The sequence below is a fragment of the Leucoraja erinacea genome, chromosome 7 (assembly GCF_028641065.1).
Source record: "Leucoraja erinacea ecotype New England chromosome 7, Leri_hhj_1, whole genome shotgun sequence".
In the NCBI taxonomy this organism is placed as follows: Eukaryota; Metazoa; Chordata; class Chondrichthyes; order Rajiformes; family Rajidae; genus Leucoraja; species Leucoraja erinaceus.
This window is the reverse complement of record NC_073383.1, coordinates 32,675,520-32,692,279: the sequence shown is the minus strand read 5'-3', so window position 1 is coordinate 32,692,279 and position 16,760 is coordinate 32,675,520. Positions and strand designations below refer to the sequence as shown.

The following is a 16,760-nucleotide window of genomic DNA, read 5'->3' as shown; positions in this document are numbered from 1 at the left end:
CGTCTCCGGTGGGGGCTACGGGTAGGGAACGGCTGCGTTGGGGGAGCAGACCCAACGGGTCTGCCCTTGGTCTAGTTATATATTAAAACTGTGTGGCTGCCGCCTGGCGTCCGTCCGGCTGCCTTTTGATTCGTTCCATCGTGTGATGTCACAATGCCCAATGCTCGCAGATGTCCAATCACAATGCCCAATGTTCGCAGATGTCCAATCGGAATGGCTCCATTTACATGTACGGCTGCCGGCTGCCTTTCTTCCTTTGATTCCTTGCCACGCCGAATCCAGACGCAGAATCGCCGAGATCTTTTCCATTTCGGTAGAGATTTCACTTATCATTCCAAGTGTCCACTCCTCATTAAATTTCGTCGTACACATTTTTAATGAAATCCTTCTCCCCCCCCAGCTCACTCATTTTGTTGCCTCCTGCTGGCCAGCGACCATAACGGCTGCTGGCGCCCGTATCTGGAGCAGACCCAACGGGTCTGCATTTGGTCTAGTATATATCGGAATGTCTATATATATATGTGTGTGTGTGTGTGTGTGTGTGTGTGTGTGTGTGTGTGTGTGTGTGTGTGTGTGTGTGTGTGTGTGTATATATGTGTGTGTGTGAATGTACACACACACACACACACACACACACACACATTATACATGTCTATGTGTTCGTCATAACATGGATTATCAGAAAATAAAGGGATATCTAGAATACTTACATCAACAATGAGGAAATCCAGCCAACACCATGCATTTGTGAAATACTTCACAAAGCCATACGCCACCCACTTCAACAACATTTCCAGAATGAAAATATAGGTGAAGATTTTATCTGCATATTCAAGCATTGATTTGATGTTTTTCCGCTGTTCGACATAAATATCTTCAAAAGCCTAAAAAAAGAAAATATTCCTAAAAATGCAGGCATCTTAACAAGGTGCTTTTCACATCAGATTTCATGCCTTTTTTCCCACCTTTTTGCTACATCCACCAAACCACCCTCTGTTTCGGTATGCGGTACATTAGTTAGTTTAGGATTACTAGGTCTTACAACAACAATGGTGCAGCTGGTAGAGCCGCTGCCTCACAGCACCAGAGACCAAGGTTTGATCCTGACCCTGGGTGCTGTCTGTGTGGAGTTTGCACGTTTTCCCTGTGACCGCGTGGGTTTCCTCCCAGTGCTCCAGTTTCCTCCCATATCCCAAAGACGTGCGGTTTCATAGGTTAATTGGCCCTCTGTAAATTGCCCCAAGAGTGTAGGGAGTGGGTGAGAAAGTTAATAACATGGAACTAGAGTGAACGCGTGATCGATGGTCTGCATGGACTCGGTGGGCTCAAGGGCCTGCTTCTTTGCTGTATCTCGAAACTAAACCATAACTTAATTGATATGAAGTGATTTTAATCTATTGCACAACTTACAGCTCATGCTGTCTGAGCCACCGGTTCTACTTTGGTGGATTGAACGATCAAGTTAGAAGGGGCAAGAATCCTCGATTCTCAGTAGATAGTGCACAGTTTAATTTACTTATTTTCATAAATGCCACGTTTGTAAAATGCTAAATGTAAAAAAAAATGAGAAAGGTAAAAATGTTCTTACCAATGCCCCGCTGCTCAGAAGAATCATGAAGATAATGAATGTCTCAAACCAATTGTGTTCCACTATTTTGAAGCAAGTCTTTCGGAGGTTCCACCAAGACTTGCCATAGCCCTCGTCTATGTTGACATAGCATAATGGGAATTTTCTTACACACCCTGTGTGAAAGACGAGGATAAATGTTAACAACAGGCATTTCAGAAGTACATCAATCTCTCAATCCAATATTTTTTGTGACATTGCCTCTGAAAAGCAGCGAGTATAATCAAATACTTGTCCCACCCTAGTCATTCCTTCTCCTTGCTCTCATCAGGCATAAGATACAGAAGCTTGAAAGCATGCACCATCAGAGTCAGGAACAGCTTCTTAACCTAAACCTAAACCTACACCATTTTCTGGCACGCTGTCTGCGTGGAGTTTGCATGTTCCCCCTGTGACTGTGTGGGTTTCTTATGGGCGCGCCGATATGTGCAGATTTGTAGGTTAATTGGCCCTCTGTAAATTGCCCCTAGTACATAGATGGTCGGCGTGGACTAGGTGGGCCGAAGAGCTTGCTTACATGCTGCATCTCTAAACTAAACTAAAATGATAGGATCCCCTTGTCTTAGAATATAGAGAAACCCCTGGGTAAGATAAGACCAATTCATAAGCAGGTGAGGGGAACAAACAGGGATGCGGCCGGGGGGAGTGATCGCTGTGAACAAAGAGGGACCACTGAGACTACATTGGACACTGTAACCTTGTCAGCACCCAATACGTGGTGATTCTTTGCATACTTTGTGTGTGGTATGCAAAACAAAGAATATCACTGTGACATGTCACACGTGATAATAAAGTATCATTCATCAGGAACAACATTTCCGAACTCATTTGGCTCAATCAATACAACTTGTCCATATGCAAGCATGCTAATAATTCATCGAATTGATTAACCAATACAACTCATTAGCTGAGCCCCTACACACTCCGAGTCTTCCCTTTGTCAGACCCAACCTCCAGCCTTTGATCAGACAGACTGATTGCCTCCTGTTTTTTATAACATGTCCCATTTATAACCTGAGGGAAAGGCACGTTTCCAACATTTGCTTCTGCACAGCAAACACACAGTGGCCGATAATGTTTACCACGAGAAAAAAGAACAGGCATTTCAAAAAAACAAAAGAATGCCTGTTATTCAATGTTAAAAAGTCAACCTTATTTGCCAATATCAATGCTTAGTAGAGTGGGTGACGTATTTGAGTGGGGGGGGGGGGGGGGGGGGGGGGGGGATTCACACATTCTAATCGTAATCCCATCACTGCCACATTAACATCTTTTTTTAATAATAGCAATCTCTAAATGAGGTTATTTCTATTTTTGAGGGATGAAACTATTTATATTTAAATAATAAGTATGGAAAAAGCGATAGAAGGCTGCTTTAAACTATAATCTAAAATAAATGTTTTTTTTTGCATTTGAAAGCAAGGAGACTTAGAGGATGCAAAGCATATGAACCCTCCTAGCAACAACCAGAGAGCAGTCCTGAACTATTATCTACCTCATTGGTGACCCTCAGACCATCTTTGATTGGATTTTACTGGCTATACCTTGCACTAAACGTTATTCGTGTTATTCCTTTTATCCTGTATCTGTACACTGCGGATGGCTCATTGTGTATCATCTTTCCGCTGACTGGTTAGCACGCAACAAAAGCTTTTCACTGCACCTCGGTACACGTGACAATAAACTAAACTCAAACCTCAAAATCGTTCTTTAAAAATTAAAGAATGTTTTCACTGCATTCCACCCTTTCAATGTCTAGCTACCTCCTGTAGCTAACACGCTGCTTTAGGGTCAAAGTTCCGGTTCATTCTGAAGTTGTTTCCACCTTTTTATTCATCTGATTTCCGATTATTCAGTCAAAGCAAGCATTTTAAAAGCCTCAAGGCAACGTACAAGGAAAATGGCTCCCCGAACGAGGTCTGTTCCAAATGACCAACTTAGATCTCTGATGATCTAAAACTACCCAGATAATTCAGACATGCAAACACACTCCAAATATCATCCCTCAAAAGGCTGATGCGCAGAGTTCTGAAATCGGCTCCGATAGCCTTGTTAGATTTGCAGGTATTTCAACATGGTTTGTCTTGTTGGGGATTCAGCAATCTTCTCCATTTTTGAGCAAACATTGTGCTCCGCTCCTACGCTGCACTATGTCCTATGTTTACATTTTTAATACGTGAAGTTCCATCTTTGCAAATGTAGACAGTATTTTAAAAAGCACTAATTTTGTTCACCGCAAGTTAATGTGAGGCACTATGCAAAATGACATGTTCTGCATTGCTTCTAAAAGTAGGTCAACTAGAATATATAAGTGGTGACATGAGCAGGCACAGCATCTTAGCTTCGAGGAATACTGAGAGCCAGCATTGTCGCTCCCTATTCTGCCGTAATCTTTGCAATTACAAATAGGCAGAATGATTAAACATTTCCCTTGATAATCAGGTAATCTATAAAAGCATTAATTGAACCATGATGTTGAATCAGATACCCAAATTTAGATTAAAAACATAATGACCATTACGCAGCTAAACAGGATGTTTTGTGTAGCAAGTTAAGGAACAGAATGATGGAACGATGTTATGAAATGTCTTTAAATTTAAAGTTACACTCCTGTGATTTTAATACTAAACAACAGTCAAATCATCAGTAAGCTTTAATATTTCAATAACTTTGAAAAGCTTATCAATAGCTTTTCACTGAACCATGATATATATGACAATAATAACACAACACCAACATTGAAATATAAATTTATTGAAATATAAATTGTTTCATCCATCAAAAATAGAAAAACAACATTTAGAAATGCTATTATTCATATTTTCTCATTTTGGCAGTGATGGGTTCACAAGATAGGAGCAGAATTATACCACTCAGCCCATTCAACAATAGCTGATCCATCTTTACCTCTCAACCCCAGGCTCCTGCCTTCTCCCCATAACCTTTAACACCCTTACTAAGTACCTGTCAATCCCCACTTTAAAAATACATATATTGCCTCGGAAAAGCCAACATAATAAAAGATTTGTCCCATCCTGGTCATTCATTCTTCTCCAGCAGAAAGTAAGGAAGCTTCAAAGTGCACACCACCAGACTCAGGAACAGATTCATCCCTTCTGTTATCTGACTGCTGAACGGTCCTTCCATAAACTAGGGTACTGTCTGATTCACCTCTACCCCATTGCGGACATTGGACTCTGTCTCTGGAACTGAAGCACGACAATGCTGAACTATATTTTTCACTCCGTTTCTTCCCCTTTGCTTTACCTATTGTACTTGAGTTTGACTTGATGGTACTACGTATAGTATAGCTGATCTGTTTGGATGGAATGCAAAACTAAGCTTTTCACCGTACCTCGGTACACGTGATAATAATACACCTAAACCTACTGTGTCAGGAATCTATTACAACTTCAATTGTAGAAGCTGGCACTGATACAACATTTTATCAATAAGGGGGAAAATAGAGCATGAAAGAAAGCTTGCAGGGAATATAAAAACGGCCTGTAAAAGCTTCTTTAGATATGTGAAGAGGAAAGGATTAGTGAAGTGATGACAAATGTAGGTCCATTACAGTCAGAAACAGGTGAAACTATAATGGGAAACAAGGAAATGGCAGAACAGTTAAACGAGTACTTTAGTTCTGTCTTCACTAAGGAAGACACAAGCAATCTACCAGAAATACTAGGGGACCGAGGAACTAGTGGGAGGCAGGAACTGAAGGGAATCCACATTAGTCAGGATATGATGTTCAGATTCAGATTTAGATTCAATTTTAATTGTCGTTGTCAGTGTACAGTACAGAGACAACGAAATGCATTTAGCATCTCCCTGGAAGAGCGACATAGCAAATGATTTGAATAAATAATAATAAGTGTCCGGGGGGGGGGGGGGGGGGGGGTGGTGATTGGCAGTCACCAAGGTACGTTGTTGAGTAGAGTGACAGCCGCCGGGAAGAAGCTGTTCCTCGACCTGCTGGTTCGGCAACGGAGAGACCTGTAGCGCCTCCCGGATGGTAGGAGGGTACACAGTCCATGGTTGGGGTGAGAGCAGTCCTTGGCGATGCTGAGCGCCCTCCGCAGACAGCGCTTGCTTTGGACAGACTCAATGGAGGGGAGCGAGGAACCGGTGATGCGTTGGGAAATTTTCACCACCCTCTGCAGTATCCTTCCGGTCGGAGACAGAGCAGTTGCCATACCATACTGTGATGCAGTTGGTAAGGATGCTCTCGATGGTGCAGCGGTAGAAGTTCACCAGGATCTGAGGAGACAGATGGACCTTCTTCAGTCTCCTCAGGAGGAAGAGACGCTGGTGAGCCTTCTTGATCAGAGTTGAGGTATTGTGGGTCCAAGAGAGGTCATCGGAGATGTTGACTCCCAGGAACCTGAAGCTAGAAACACGTTCCACCTCCGTCCCGTTAATGTGAATGGGGGTGTGCGTGCCGCCTCTGGACTTCCTGAAGTCTACAATGAGCTCCTTGGTCTTCTTGGAGTTAAGGGCCAGATTGTTGTCAGCGCACCATGCTGCTAAGTGCTGGACTAAGTAAACTGTTGGGACTGAAGGCAGATAAATCCCCAGGGCCTGATAGTCTGCATCCCAGAGTAGTCAAGGAGGTTGCCCTAGAAATTGTGGATGTATTAGTAGTCACTTTCCAATGTTCTCTCGACTCTGGATCAGTTCCTGTGGACTGGAGGGTAGCCAATGTAAACCCCCACTTCTTAAGAAAGGAGGGAGAGAGAAAACGGGGAATTGTAGATCAGTTATCCTTACATCGGTAGTGGGGAAGATGCTTGTGTCGATTAGTAAAGATGTTATAGCAGTGCATTTGGAAAGCAGTGATGGGATCAGTCAAAGTCAGCATGGATTTGTGAAGGGGAAATCATGCGTGACTAATCTTCTGGAATTTTCTGAGGATGTAACGTAGAATGGATAAGGGAGAGCCAGTGGATGTGGTGTATCTCGACTTTCAAAAAGCCTTTTACAAGGTCCCACACAAGAGATTAGTGTGCAAAATTAGAGCGCATGGTATTGGGGGTAGGATATTGACATGGTTGGAGAACTGGTTGGCAGACGGGAAACAAAGAGTAGGAATTAACGGGTTATATTCAGAATGGCAGGCAGTGATTAGTGGGGTGCCGCAAGGCTCGATGCTGGGATCCCAGTTGTGTACAATATATATTAACGATTAGATAAGGGAATTAAATGTGACATCTCCAAGTTTGCGGATGACAGAAAGCTGGGTGGCAGTGTGAGCAGCGAAGATGATGCTATGAGGCTGCAGGGAGACTTGGATAGGTTGGGTGAGTGGGCAGAAGCCATATAATGTGGATAAATGCACGGTTATCCACTTTGGTGGCAAGAACAGGAAGGCAGATTACTATCTGAATGGTGTCAGATTAGGAAAAAGGGGAGGTGCAACGTGACCTGGGTGTACATCAGTCACTGAAAGTAAGCATGCAGGTACAGCAGGCAGTGAAGTAAGCTGTTGGCCTTTATGCGATACAGGAGGTCCTACTGCAGTTGTACAGGGCCCTGGTGAGGCCACACCTGGAGTATTGTGTGCAGTTTTGCTCTCCTAATTTGAGGAAGGACATTATTGCTATTGAGGGAGTGCAGCGTTGGTTCACCACTTTAATTCCTAGGATGGCAGGACTGACATGATGACAATAAAGGACCCTTGAAATCTTTCAAACCTTTGAAAGGGTCGACTGGGCTCATATTCACTGGAATTAGAAGGATGATAGGATATCGTATAGAAACATATAAAATTCTTAGAGGATTGGATAGGGTAGATGCAGGAAAAATGTTCCTGATTTTGGGGGAGTCCAGAACCAGGGGTCACAGTTTAAGAATAAAGGACAGGCCATTTATGACTGACATGAGGAAAAACTTCTTGAATCTGTGGAATTCTCTGCCACAGAAGGCAGTGGAGGTCAATTCACTGGATGTTTTCAAGAAATAATTAGATTTAGCTTTCAGTGCTAAAGGAATCAAGGGATATGGGGAAAAAGCAGGATCGGGGTACTGATTTTAGATGATCAGCCATGATCATATTGAATGGCCGAATGGCCTACTCCTGCACCTATTTTTCTATGTTTCTACAAAACAGTGCAGCACGGGTCCATGGCCTTTGTCCCACAATGTCCGCGTCAAACATGAATCCAAGATAAACTCATCTCCTCAGCCTGCACAGGATCTGTATCCCTCCATTCCATGTGCTTATCCAAATGCCTCATATCATATGTCAGGCCCCCGTCCCATCTGTGCAGGTCTTCCCTGCCCCAGAAGAGATCCCAGTGATCTAGAAATCTAAATCCCTGTCCTCTGTACCAACTCCTCAGCCACATATTCAGATCCCCTATCTCCCTGTTCCTACCCTCACTAGCACAAGGTACTGGAAGCAACCCAGAGATGACCACCATAGAAGTCCTGCTTTTCAGCCTCCTGCCTAGTTCTCTATACTCACATTGCAGAATCTCCTTCCTCTTCTTACCCAATGTCATTTGTGCCTACATGCTCAACTACTTAGGGCTGTTCACCTTCCCTCTCGAGGATGTTCTTATCGGTCTGAGACATCTTGGCCCCTGGCACCAGGGAGGCAACACACCATCCTTGAGACTCCACTGTCGCCACAGAATCTCCTGTCCGCACATCTGATAATGGAGTCACCCACCACTATGTCTCTGCCTGACGTCGGTCTAGTCAGTCGAGCCTCAGCACCAGGATTCGGCCGCTCTGACTGGAAGCGTCGTCTGCCCCGACAGCTCCCAAGAGGATGTACCTGTTTTCAAGAGGCACTTCCACCGAGGTCTCCTGCACTAATTTCATCCCCTTCCTTTCCGTCTCCAACCATCGCACATCTTCTACTCTTGGAGCGACGACCTGACTGTAGGGCCTGTCCAGGAATCTTTCGTCTTCCCGGGTGGACCGCAGGTCATCCAGCTGCTTGCTTCAGTTCTCTAACTCGGTCCTTGAGGGGCTGCATCTGGTCACAGTTCCCACAGGTGTGGTGGTGAATGACACCAGCAGTGCCCCTGACCTCCCACATCCTGCAGTAAACACTGCAGAAATATTCCTGCCATTACGTCAATAAGTTTAAATATTTAAATTAAATTAAACACACAACCGAATAAATGTTCTATGACCTCCCCACCATCAAAGCGATCTACAGGAGGTGCTGCCTCATAAAGGCAGCCAACATCATCAAAGACCACACCACCCTGGCCGTGCTCTCATCTCACCTCAATGAGGTTCAAATGACAACAAATAAATGGTATCATTGTATCATTGTATTGTGGTTACCTGATTTACATTGATTAAGTTATTGCATAAATGATCATTATATATTTATCTGTGTGTTTTTGTGTTTACAGGCAGGTTAACCTGTAGCACATCTGTTGTCGGTTAATATGACAATTAAGCACTCTTGACTCTGTGAAGTTAATCTATTTCAAGCACACATTATTGAAGAAATAAGCAGCGCCATGTGATCTAGTTTCTCAACAAGACTGGAAAGAAAATGGGTAACAACTATATTTGGGTCATTTCACTTCATTCACAAATCCAACCAGGCACTCCACACAAAAATGTAATGGTCTTTCTCCCTCCCCTTCTCTTGACTGCCTATTATGATGCGTTCTCAACCATGATTATGTGATATTCTGCTCCCTCGTGATGCACTCCAGGCCCTGATTCTGACCGTTTGCTTCCTCATTTCTTTCCCCACCCATGACATAAGTATTGGAGCATAATTAGGCCATTCAGCCCATCACATCTACTACATCATTCAATCATGGCTGATCTATCTTTCCCTCTCAAACCCATTCTCCTGCTTTCGCCCTATACCCTCAATCTCCACTTTAAAAATACCCAATGACTTGGTCTCCACAGCCGTCTGTGGCAATGAATTCCACAGATTCGCCACCTTCTAGTTAAACTCCAGAGACTTGCACCTCTCAGTGTAAAAGAGTATAGCCTGTGCAGTAGATCCAAGGGCTCTGGCCAATTTGACATGTGTAGCTGTGATCTTCCATCTAGAGCAGTCATTGCTTGTAGGACAGGAACCCTACAGCGCACCCATCGGTGCACACTAGAATCACTCGGTTTATCTTTTTACAGGACAGAATTTTTCCATCTGAGCAAAGTAAATGTCCAGAACACTGGAACAAATATACTTGACCCTTTTCCAATTGATGTATTGCAAACAACAGTAAAAATTAAATGAGGAAATTATTTATTTTCTATTTTATGCAAAGTCTATAAAGACACAAAAAGCTGGAGTAACACAGCAGGTCAGGCAGCATCTCAGAAGAAAATGGATAGTTTCAGCTCGGGAACCCTCTTAAGATACTGAAAAGCTGCTTGACCCTCTGAGTTACACCAGCACTTTTGTTGGAAACCAGCATCTGCAAATCTTTGTTTCTAAGTAAAAAAAAAAAAGGGGACACCAGGTGCTGGAGTAACTCAGTGGGTCAGGCAACATCTGTGGAGGAGATGGATTAGCAACGTTGCAGGTTGGAACCCTTCTTCAGGTCCCAACCCAAAACGTCACCTATCCATGTTCTTCAGAGATGCTGCCTGACACGATGAGTTACTCCATCACTTTGTGTCCTTCTGTGTAAACCAGATCTATGGTTTCTTGTTTGTACTGACTGTTTGGAGGTTGAGATAACCTTCGATATTATCAGCCTCGTACCTTCTGTGAAGCAAGCTTCAGGATCGGTAGATTCCTCCGGCGTTTCCTCTGGCTGCTCTCCCTCCCCAGGTGGACTGATGTCAACCGTGCTTCCTTCCGATGAGCTGCTATCAGGTAACTTCTGTCGAGGAAACCCAAATGCATGCTGTTTATTGTCAATACATCAGAGGTATCCACAGTGCTATTTTTGCAGACAAAGAGGTGCCGGTACATGTATAAACTGATCAACATTTTTTTCCCCTTCAATGTACCCAATCTTGGGGACACTTTAACTTGTAATATAATACCTGAACTCCAAGTCTAATGATCTATATTGTTGTATAATGTTGTATAACATTATACAACAATGTTATACGTTGACACTAAATGTTTTATCCTGGTCTGACTTGCCGGCGTGAAATCAGGAGAGGGAAGCCGCCGAGCCGGGCCACTGCTCGCCCAGAAAACTGGGAACTGGATAGGAGAGTGGAGGGAGTTGGCCACGGGGGCGGATGATGGACAAGGGCAGGTAAGATGAACCGGGGATATCACCTTCCGTGCCCTCAAGGTTCGCTGCAGGAGGTGCTCCTGGGGCATGAAGGTTGAACGTGTCCGGGCAAGGAAAGGAACGAGGGTTCGCACTAGAAGGGACAGAAGCGACGGCTGCAACGGGCCTTTGTAGCCAGCTGCAGCTGAAACTGTAAAATGGCGCCAAAACCTGGTGCACATCGGTTCAGTGGGCTGTTTCCATTCCTTCTGTACATAACCAGGGATTGTACTTATGTATGGCAATAACCTTACTGACCTGTATGCAAAAAACGAATCTAACTGTACCTTGGTACACGTGATAATTAATGAACTATTGAACAATTGAACTATTATCCTTATCGTTACACTGTGGATGGCTTGATCGTAATCATGTATAGTCTTTTCTTCGACTGGATAGCATGCAAACCAAAGCTTTTTGCTGTATCTTGGTACATGTGACAATAAACTAAACTAAAACTAAACAAATATCCCAATTAATTCACTTAGTTATCTATTAGCTAAGCACGATTAATAAACATGCATGTCACGTTAGACATGTCGGTACATAATATTGATATGTATCGTCACAAAAAAGCATTGAGCATCAATCAGCCAGGCTGGTAATAGCCTTTGTGCTGCAGGGTTTGATGTTGCTAAGACTTTTTTTAAACAATTATTATATTGAAATTATGGTGAAATGACTTGCGTAAAAGCTTCTAAGCCAATGAAATTATTTGTGGGAATGTGCATAAGCTTAACTGATATACATATCATTGTCATTAAATCTGAAAGAACATTTACGCCAATTCTAAAGATGGCATGAGATATTTATGAAGAATATGCATTTAATCTGACCCTCCAGGTGTAATTTTCAGCGACATGAAAATACACTTTACCATTCAGTGTGTAAGGGGTTCCAAGCTCCCGCAATTTCTGAGCGTCAGGAAGGAAGATCAATGATTAACGTTAGGATCATTGTTACACATTATTATTTTACTTTTGTTTGTTACTAAAATGGATGAACTCGGGAAGCAATACTCATGAATCAAAGTGGCACACACACACCTGTTCTGGAAATTTATACCAAGGGCACATGTCCCATGAAAGTCTTCCATTTGCATTGTATGGAAACATTAATGCTAATTAAATTGCATTAGGGTTTATTTAACGACAAACACAACAAAAATATCAGTAGTGAACAAAGCTGGGTACCACTCTGAAATATGAGAATTAGTAGCTGGCCATTCCAGTTGTGTATAGTGGGATACAAGATAGTTTGCACAAATTTATCTGTTATGGCATTCATGACTGCTCTGACAAACCAACTGAAGAGAATATGATGTAAGCTGGCAACTATATGGAAGATTGCTATTTAATGATGTAAAATAAAAGACAGGTCTGCTCAAAAATTAAAAACTAGTTAAATCGAGAGCCTTATCAATCTTGCTTCACAATAAAATGCTCCTTAAAATTAAGCCTAGAAGGATGATGCTGTTATTTTGATTTCACTAAGGACATGGATAAGAATGCTTTAAACTTTGTAAGTTACTCAACTTAAAAATAAGCTTGACAAATTTGATCCATATGCAGATTCCATCCTGCAGAATTCTCTATTTGCAACAAGTAATTTTGATTATCAATATTCAACTCTTGTCACCTGCAATAACCATGTCTTTTTATTTTTCTGTCTCCACCATTAGTACATTATCTCTTACGCATCTCAGTTCCAAAGCTAACACCTTAGGGCATGTTAAAGTTGCTGTGTTCCATGCTACTACAGCAGAAAGCAGTCTGGAAGGACGCAAGGAAGATTAAAGTTGATTATAAATTTGTCCACATAACTAACAAATCATTGGGTGTTTGTTATTTGGTAAAGTGTAGCTGTCATTGACATTTGAGAGCAAAAAAATCAGGTACAAAAAAACAAAGTGCTGGAGGAACTACAGGGCAACACAGTGACACAGCGGGTATAGCTGTTGCCTTATGCCCCTGTCCCAATTAGGAAACCTGAACGGAAACCTCTGGAGACCTTGCGCCCCACCCAAGGTTTCCATGTGGTTCCCGGAGGTTGCAGGTAGTGGAAGCAGGTCGGGAACTGACAAAAACCTCCGGGAGCCTCCAGGAACCGCACGGATACCTTGGGTGGGGCGCAAAGTCTGCAGAGGTTACCGTTCAGGTTTCCTAAGTGGGACAGAGGCATTACAGTGCCAGAGACCCGGGTTCGATCCTGACTACGGGTGCTACCTGTGTGGAGTTTGCACATTTTCCGTGACCACCTAGGTTTCCACTGCGGGTTTGATGATTAATTGACCTCTGTAAATTGCCCCTAGTGTGTAACGAGTGGATGAGAAAGTGGGATAACATGGAACTGTGAATGGGTAATCGATGATTGGCATGGACTCAGTAAGCCTGTTTCTATGCTATGTCTCTAAACTCAGGGGGTCAGGCAGCATCTGTGGAGAGAATGGACAGACAAGTTTTGGGTTGACATCCTTCTTAACACCAATGAAGATCCGAAGAAGGATCAGTCTGAAGAAGGGTTCCAACCCAAAACATAATCTATCCATTCCCTCCACAGATGCTGCCTAACCCTCTGAGCTTAGTTTAGTTTATTTAGTTTAGAGATGCAGCGAGGAAACAGGCTCTTTGGCCCACTGAGTCTGCACCGACCAGCGATCCCCCACAAACTAACACTATTGTACCCACATTAGGGACAATTTACATTTATATCAAGCCAATTAACCTACAAATCTTTACATCTTTGGAGTGTGGGAGGAAACCAGAGCACCCGGAGGAACCCCAAACAGTCACAAGGAGAATGTACAAACATCTTAGAGACACCACCCGTAGTCAGAATTGAACCCTGGTATTTGGCGCTGTAAGGCCGCAACTCTATCGCTGCTCCACCATGCCACCATGGAGTTCCTCCAGCACTTTTTTTGCACAAGATTCCAGCATCTGCAGTTTCTTGTGTCTCTGCTATGAATCAGGTGCATGTTATTTACAGCCACACATTCCCAAACACAAAGAAGAATGAGAATGGGCATTTTCTGAGATGGTTTATTAACATGAATTGCATTTTACAGATTATGGACTCCACTGCACACTATGGTAACCCCTCATATTCAATCACCTATTAAAAAATATTTAGACTCTGGAAAGTTGCTCCATATAAACTTTCCACTTCCACAGGACATGGGTTTAAGGTGAGGGGAGAACAATTTAATACTATCACAACATTTAAAAGACACTTGGCCAGGTACCACGGATAGGAAAGGTTTAGAGGGACACTGGTCAAACGCAGGTAGGTGTAGTGCCGATGGGGCACATTGGTTGGTGGGCAAGTTGGGCCGAAGGGCAGTTTCCATGTTGTATGACTCTATGACTTGCTGTGACACACAGGAGGTAGAGCTGTGTATGCTGACAAAGTAAGGTGCCCTCTCCCCCTTAACAATGTGATCCAAGTAGACTCTGTCTACTCTTTCAACGCTATCCCTTTTTATTTGTTTTTCTCAAAAGAATGGTGCACATGTATATACTAATCTTTTGTTAAATATATGTGCAACACATCGCTTTAAATTTTGTTCAAAATGTTGAATTAATCACGATGGTGATATTCTCAACAGGAGGTTTTTTTTGTTAAACAGCAGTCATTTGTAAAAACTTGTGTACATTTGTAGGAATTGAAATTAGAATAAGCAGAAATTGGACTTTGTCTAAGGAACTGATACGCTACAATGCTGAGAACGGTATTCTACACTGTATGTTCCCCTTTACCTATTATACTGGAGTTTGTACTGATTGTATCTGTGGACGGTATATTTAATCTGTTTGGACAGCAAACAAAACAAAGCTTTTCACTATACCTTGGTACACTTGACAATAATAAACCTAAACCTAAACTTAAATTAGTCTTTAAGTTGCCACTGACTTCTGCATAGTAATTCAACTAAATCACTGCTGTAAAAAACTCTCTTCTTTTGACTTAAGGTGAGTGCATGTTTTAGCAGGTTAGGTCATAGACAGATTCCAAGAACACACAGAACCGCAATGTCTTTAGATTACCAGCATTGCATGCATCATTCCACCCGAGTACCACTATGTAGGGTAATCTGAAGCTCCATCTGACAAAAACATTGCAGTTTTTTTCTTTCTGACCCATGAAGTCTTTTTTTAATTGCCTGCATCAAAAGTGCAAGATATGCAGTTGAAGTTGACACTAGCCAAATAGCGTGTTGCTTTTCTGCATCATCAGTTTTGGCCAAGTTCACCAATGTATAAATCCTATGCCAGCTTTGTGGTGGATTTGGTTCAGCTGCCCACATGTCCATGCTGATGAGCTGTCAGTGTAACAATGCTTTTTGTTCAGCTTTGATTATGCAGAGATTTTATTTATAATTTCTTGACACACATTTTGTCCATGATCATCAGTAAAAGCAGGACATCAAACCTGCCCTGGACAGCACAGAGTGGGAGAGCTGAAACAAGACTCGCTGTTTAAGCAGAGTTTATCAAAAATGCCAAGAAGCTAATGTTGAACTTAAAGTCATCTGATGTCTAAAGCGCAGGCCCATCAGAGGAACAGAACGATTAAAAAAATTAAAAGTTATTTGCTAAAGAGAATGAATAGTTTAATGGTTTAAACTTTTATTGCAATGAGCGGTAATTATTTTTCATGTACAACAAGTGGGTCTTACAATTCTCTTCTCAATGAAAACTTGTGCGTCTGGAATAGAACTGCAATAATAACCAGATAGATTAGGCTGGAGAAATGGCAGCAGGTCAACTTTACTGGTAGCATTAACATAGGAAATGAATAAACACCTCAAAGGAACAGCACAAAATGCAACTTTAACGTTGCTACATTCATAATAAGTTGTTCAGTTCATTGTTTAAAAAAAAACTGCAGACTCGAGGCCCATAAGGATTTTAAAATACTTCCATGTTTGGTTTCAGAAATTTAAAAAAGACACAAAGTGTTGGGGTAATTCAGCGGGTAAGGCAGCATCCTTAGAGAACATGGAGAGGTGCAGTTTCAGGTCGGGACCTGTCCTCAGACTTCCTCAGTCTGAAGAAGGGTCCCGACCCGAAACAACACCTACCCATGTTCTCTGGGGATGCTGCCAGATCCGCCGAGTTATCCCAGCACTCTGTGAAATGTCACCTATTCATGGTCTCCAGAGATGCTGCCTGACCTGCTGATTAACCAGGAATGCTGCCAGACCCGCTGAGTTACCCCAGCACTTTGTGCCTTTTTTTTTGTAAGCCAGCATTGGCTTGTTTCTACATCTTGGTTTCTGCAATATATGATTCTACATCATTTAACCTGATGAAGAAAAAAATAACTTAGAAACTTGTTTTCTCAGAAAATAGCACGATTGAAACTCATAATTTAAATGATTTTTAAACGTGATCATTTACTAAAAAAGTTTAATATATAGATAAAATATAAGCACTCTTTTGGTAACAAAAACACAATATTTGCAATCTTTACACCGTTGAAATATATTTAATTTCACATTTTGTTTCCCCAGCTAGGTTTATTTAACAGCTAATAATAACTGCAACATGCTTGAGCCAAATAGTTTGGGTAGATAGATGGATTTATAGATAGACATAGACTGGAGACTTGTGTGAGCTTACATTGTAAATAAAGAGAGTATACACTGTTTCTGCTTGAAAGATAATACAGGTAACACTATGATTCTATACAATAGTATGGCCTCTCTTGATCCCATGTTCTGATTGTTTATGTTAGGATCCATTCTTGTTCATTTTAGGATAAGTGAATACCCAAGGTTTGACAACACGCATAAATACGGACTCAAAGTGCCAGGTGTTTGTACAATGCCACAATTTTCCTTGTGTATATTGTGAACTTTAGTGGGCTTACAATTAAATACTGCCATGTTTCTACAACTTGCATTCCAC

At 42.2% G+C, this 16,760-nt stretch overlaps 1 protein-coding gene across 3 annotated transcripts in view; it reads right to left on the bottom strand.

Moving 5' to 3' along the window:
• The window catches only part of LOC129698842 (sodium channel protein type 2 subunit alpha-like), a 127,145-nt gene that overhangs the window by 37,746 nt on the left and 72,639 nt on the right, over window positions 1-16,760 (bottom strand). For all 3 annotated transcript variants that reach the window (XM_055638162.1, XM_055638161.1, XM_055638160.1), the window contains 3 exons: window positions 10,323-10,443; window positions 1,589-1,743; window positions 711-884 (listed from right to left, as the gene is read on the bottom strand). In XM_055638162.1, coding sequence (XP_055494137.1) covers window positions 711-884; window positions 1,589-1,743; window positions 10,323-10,443 — 450 coding nt within the window. The remainder of the gene's footprint in view (window positions 1-710; window positions 885-1,588; window positions 1,744-10,322; window positions 10,444-16,760) is intronic.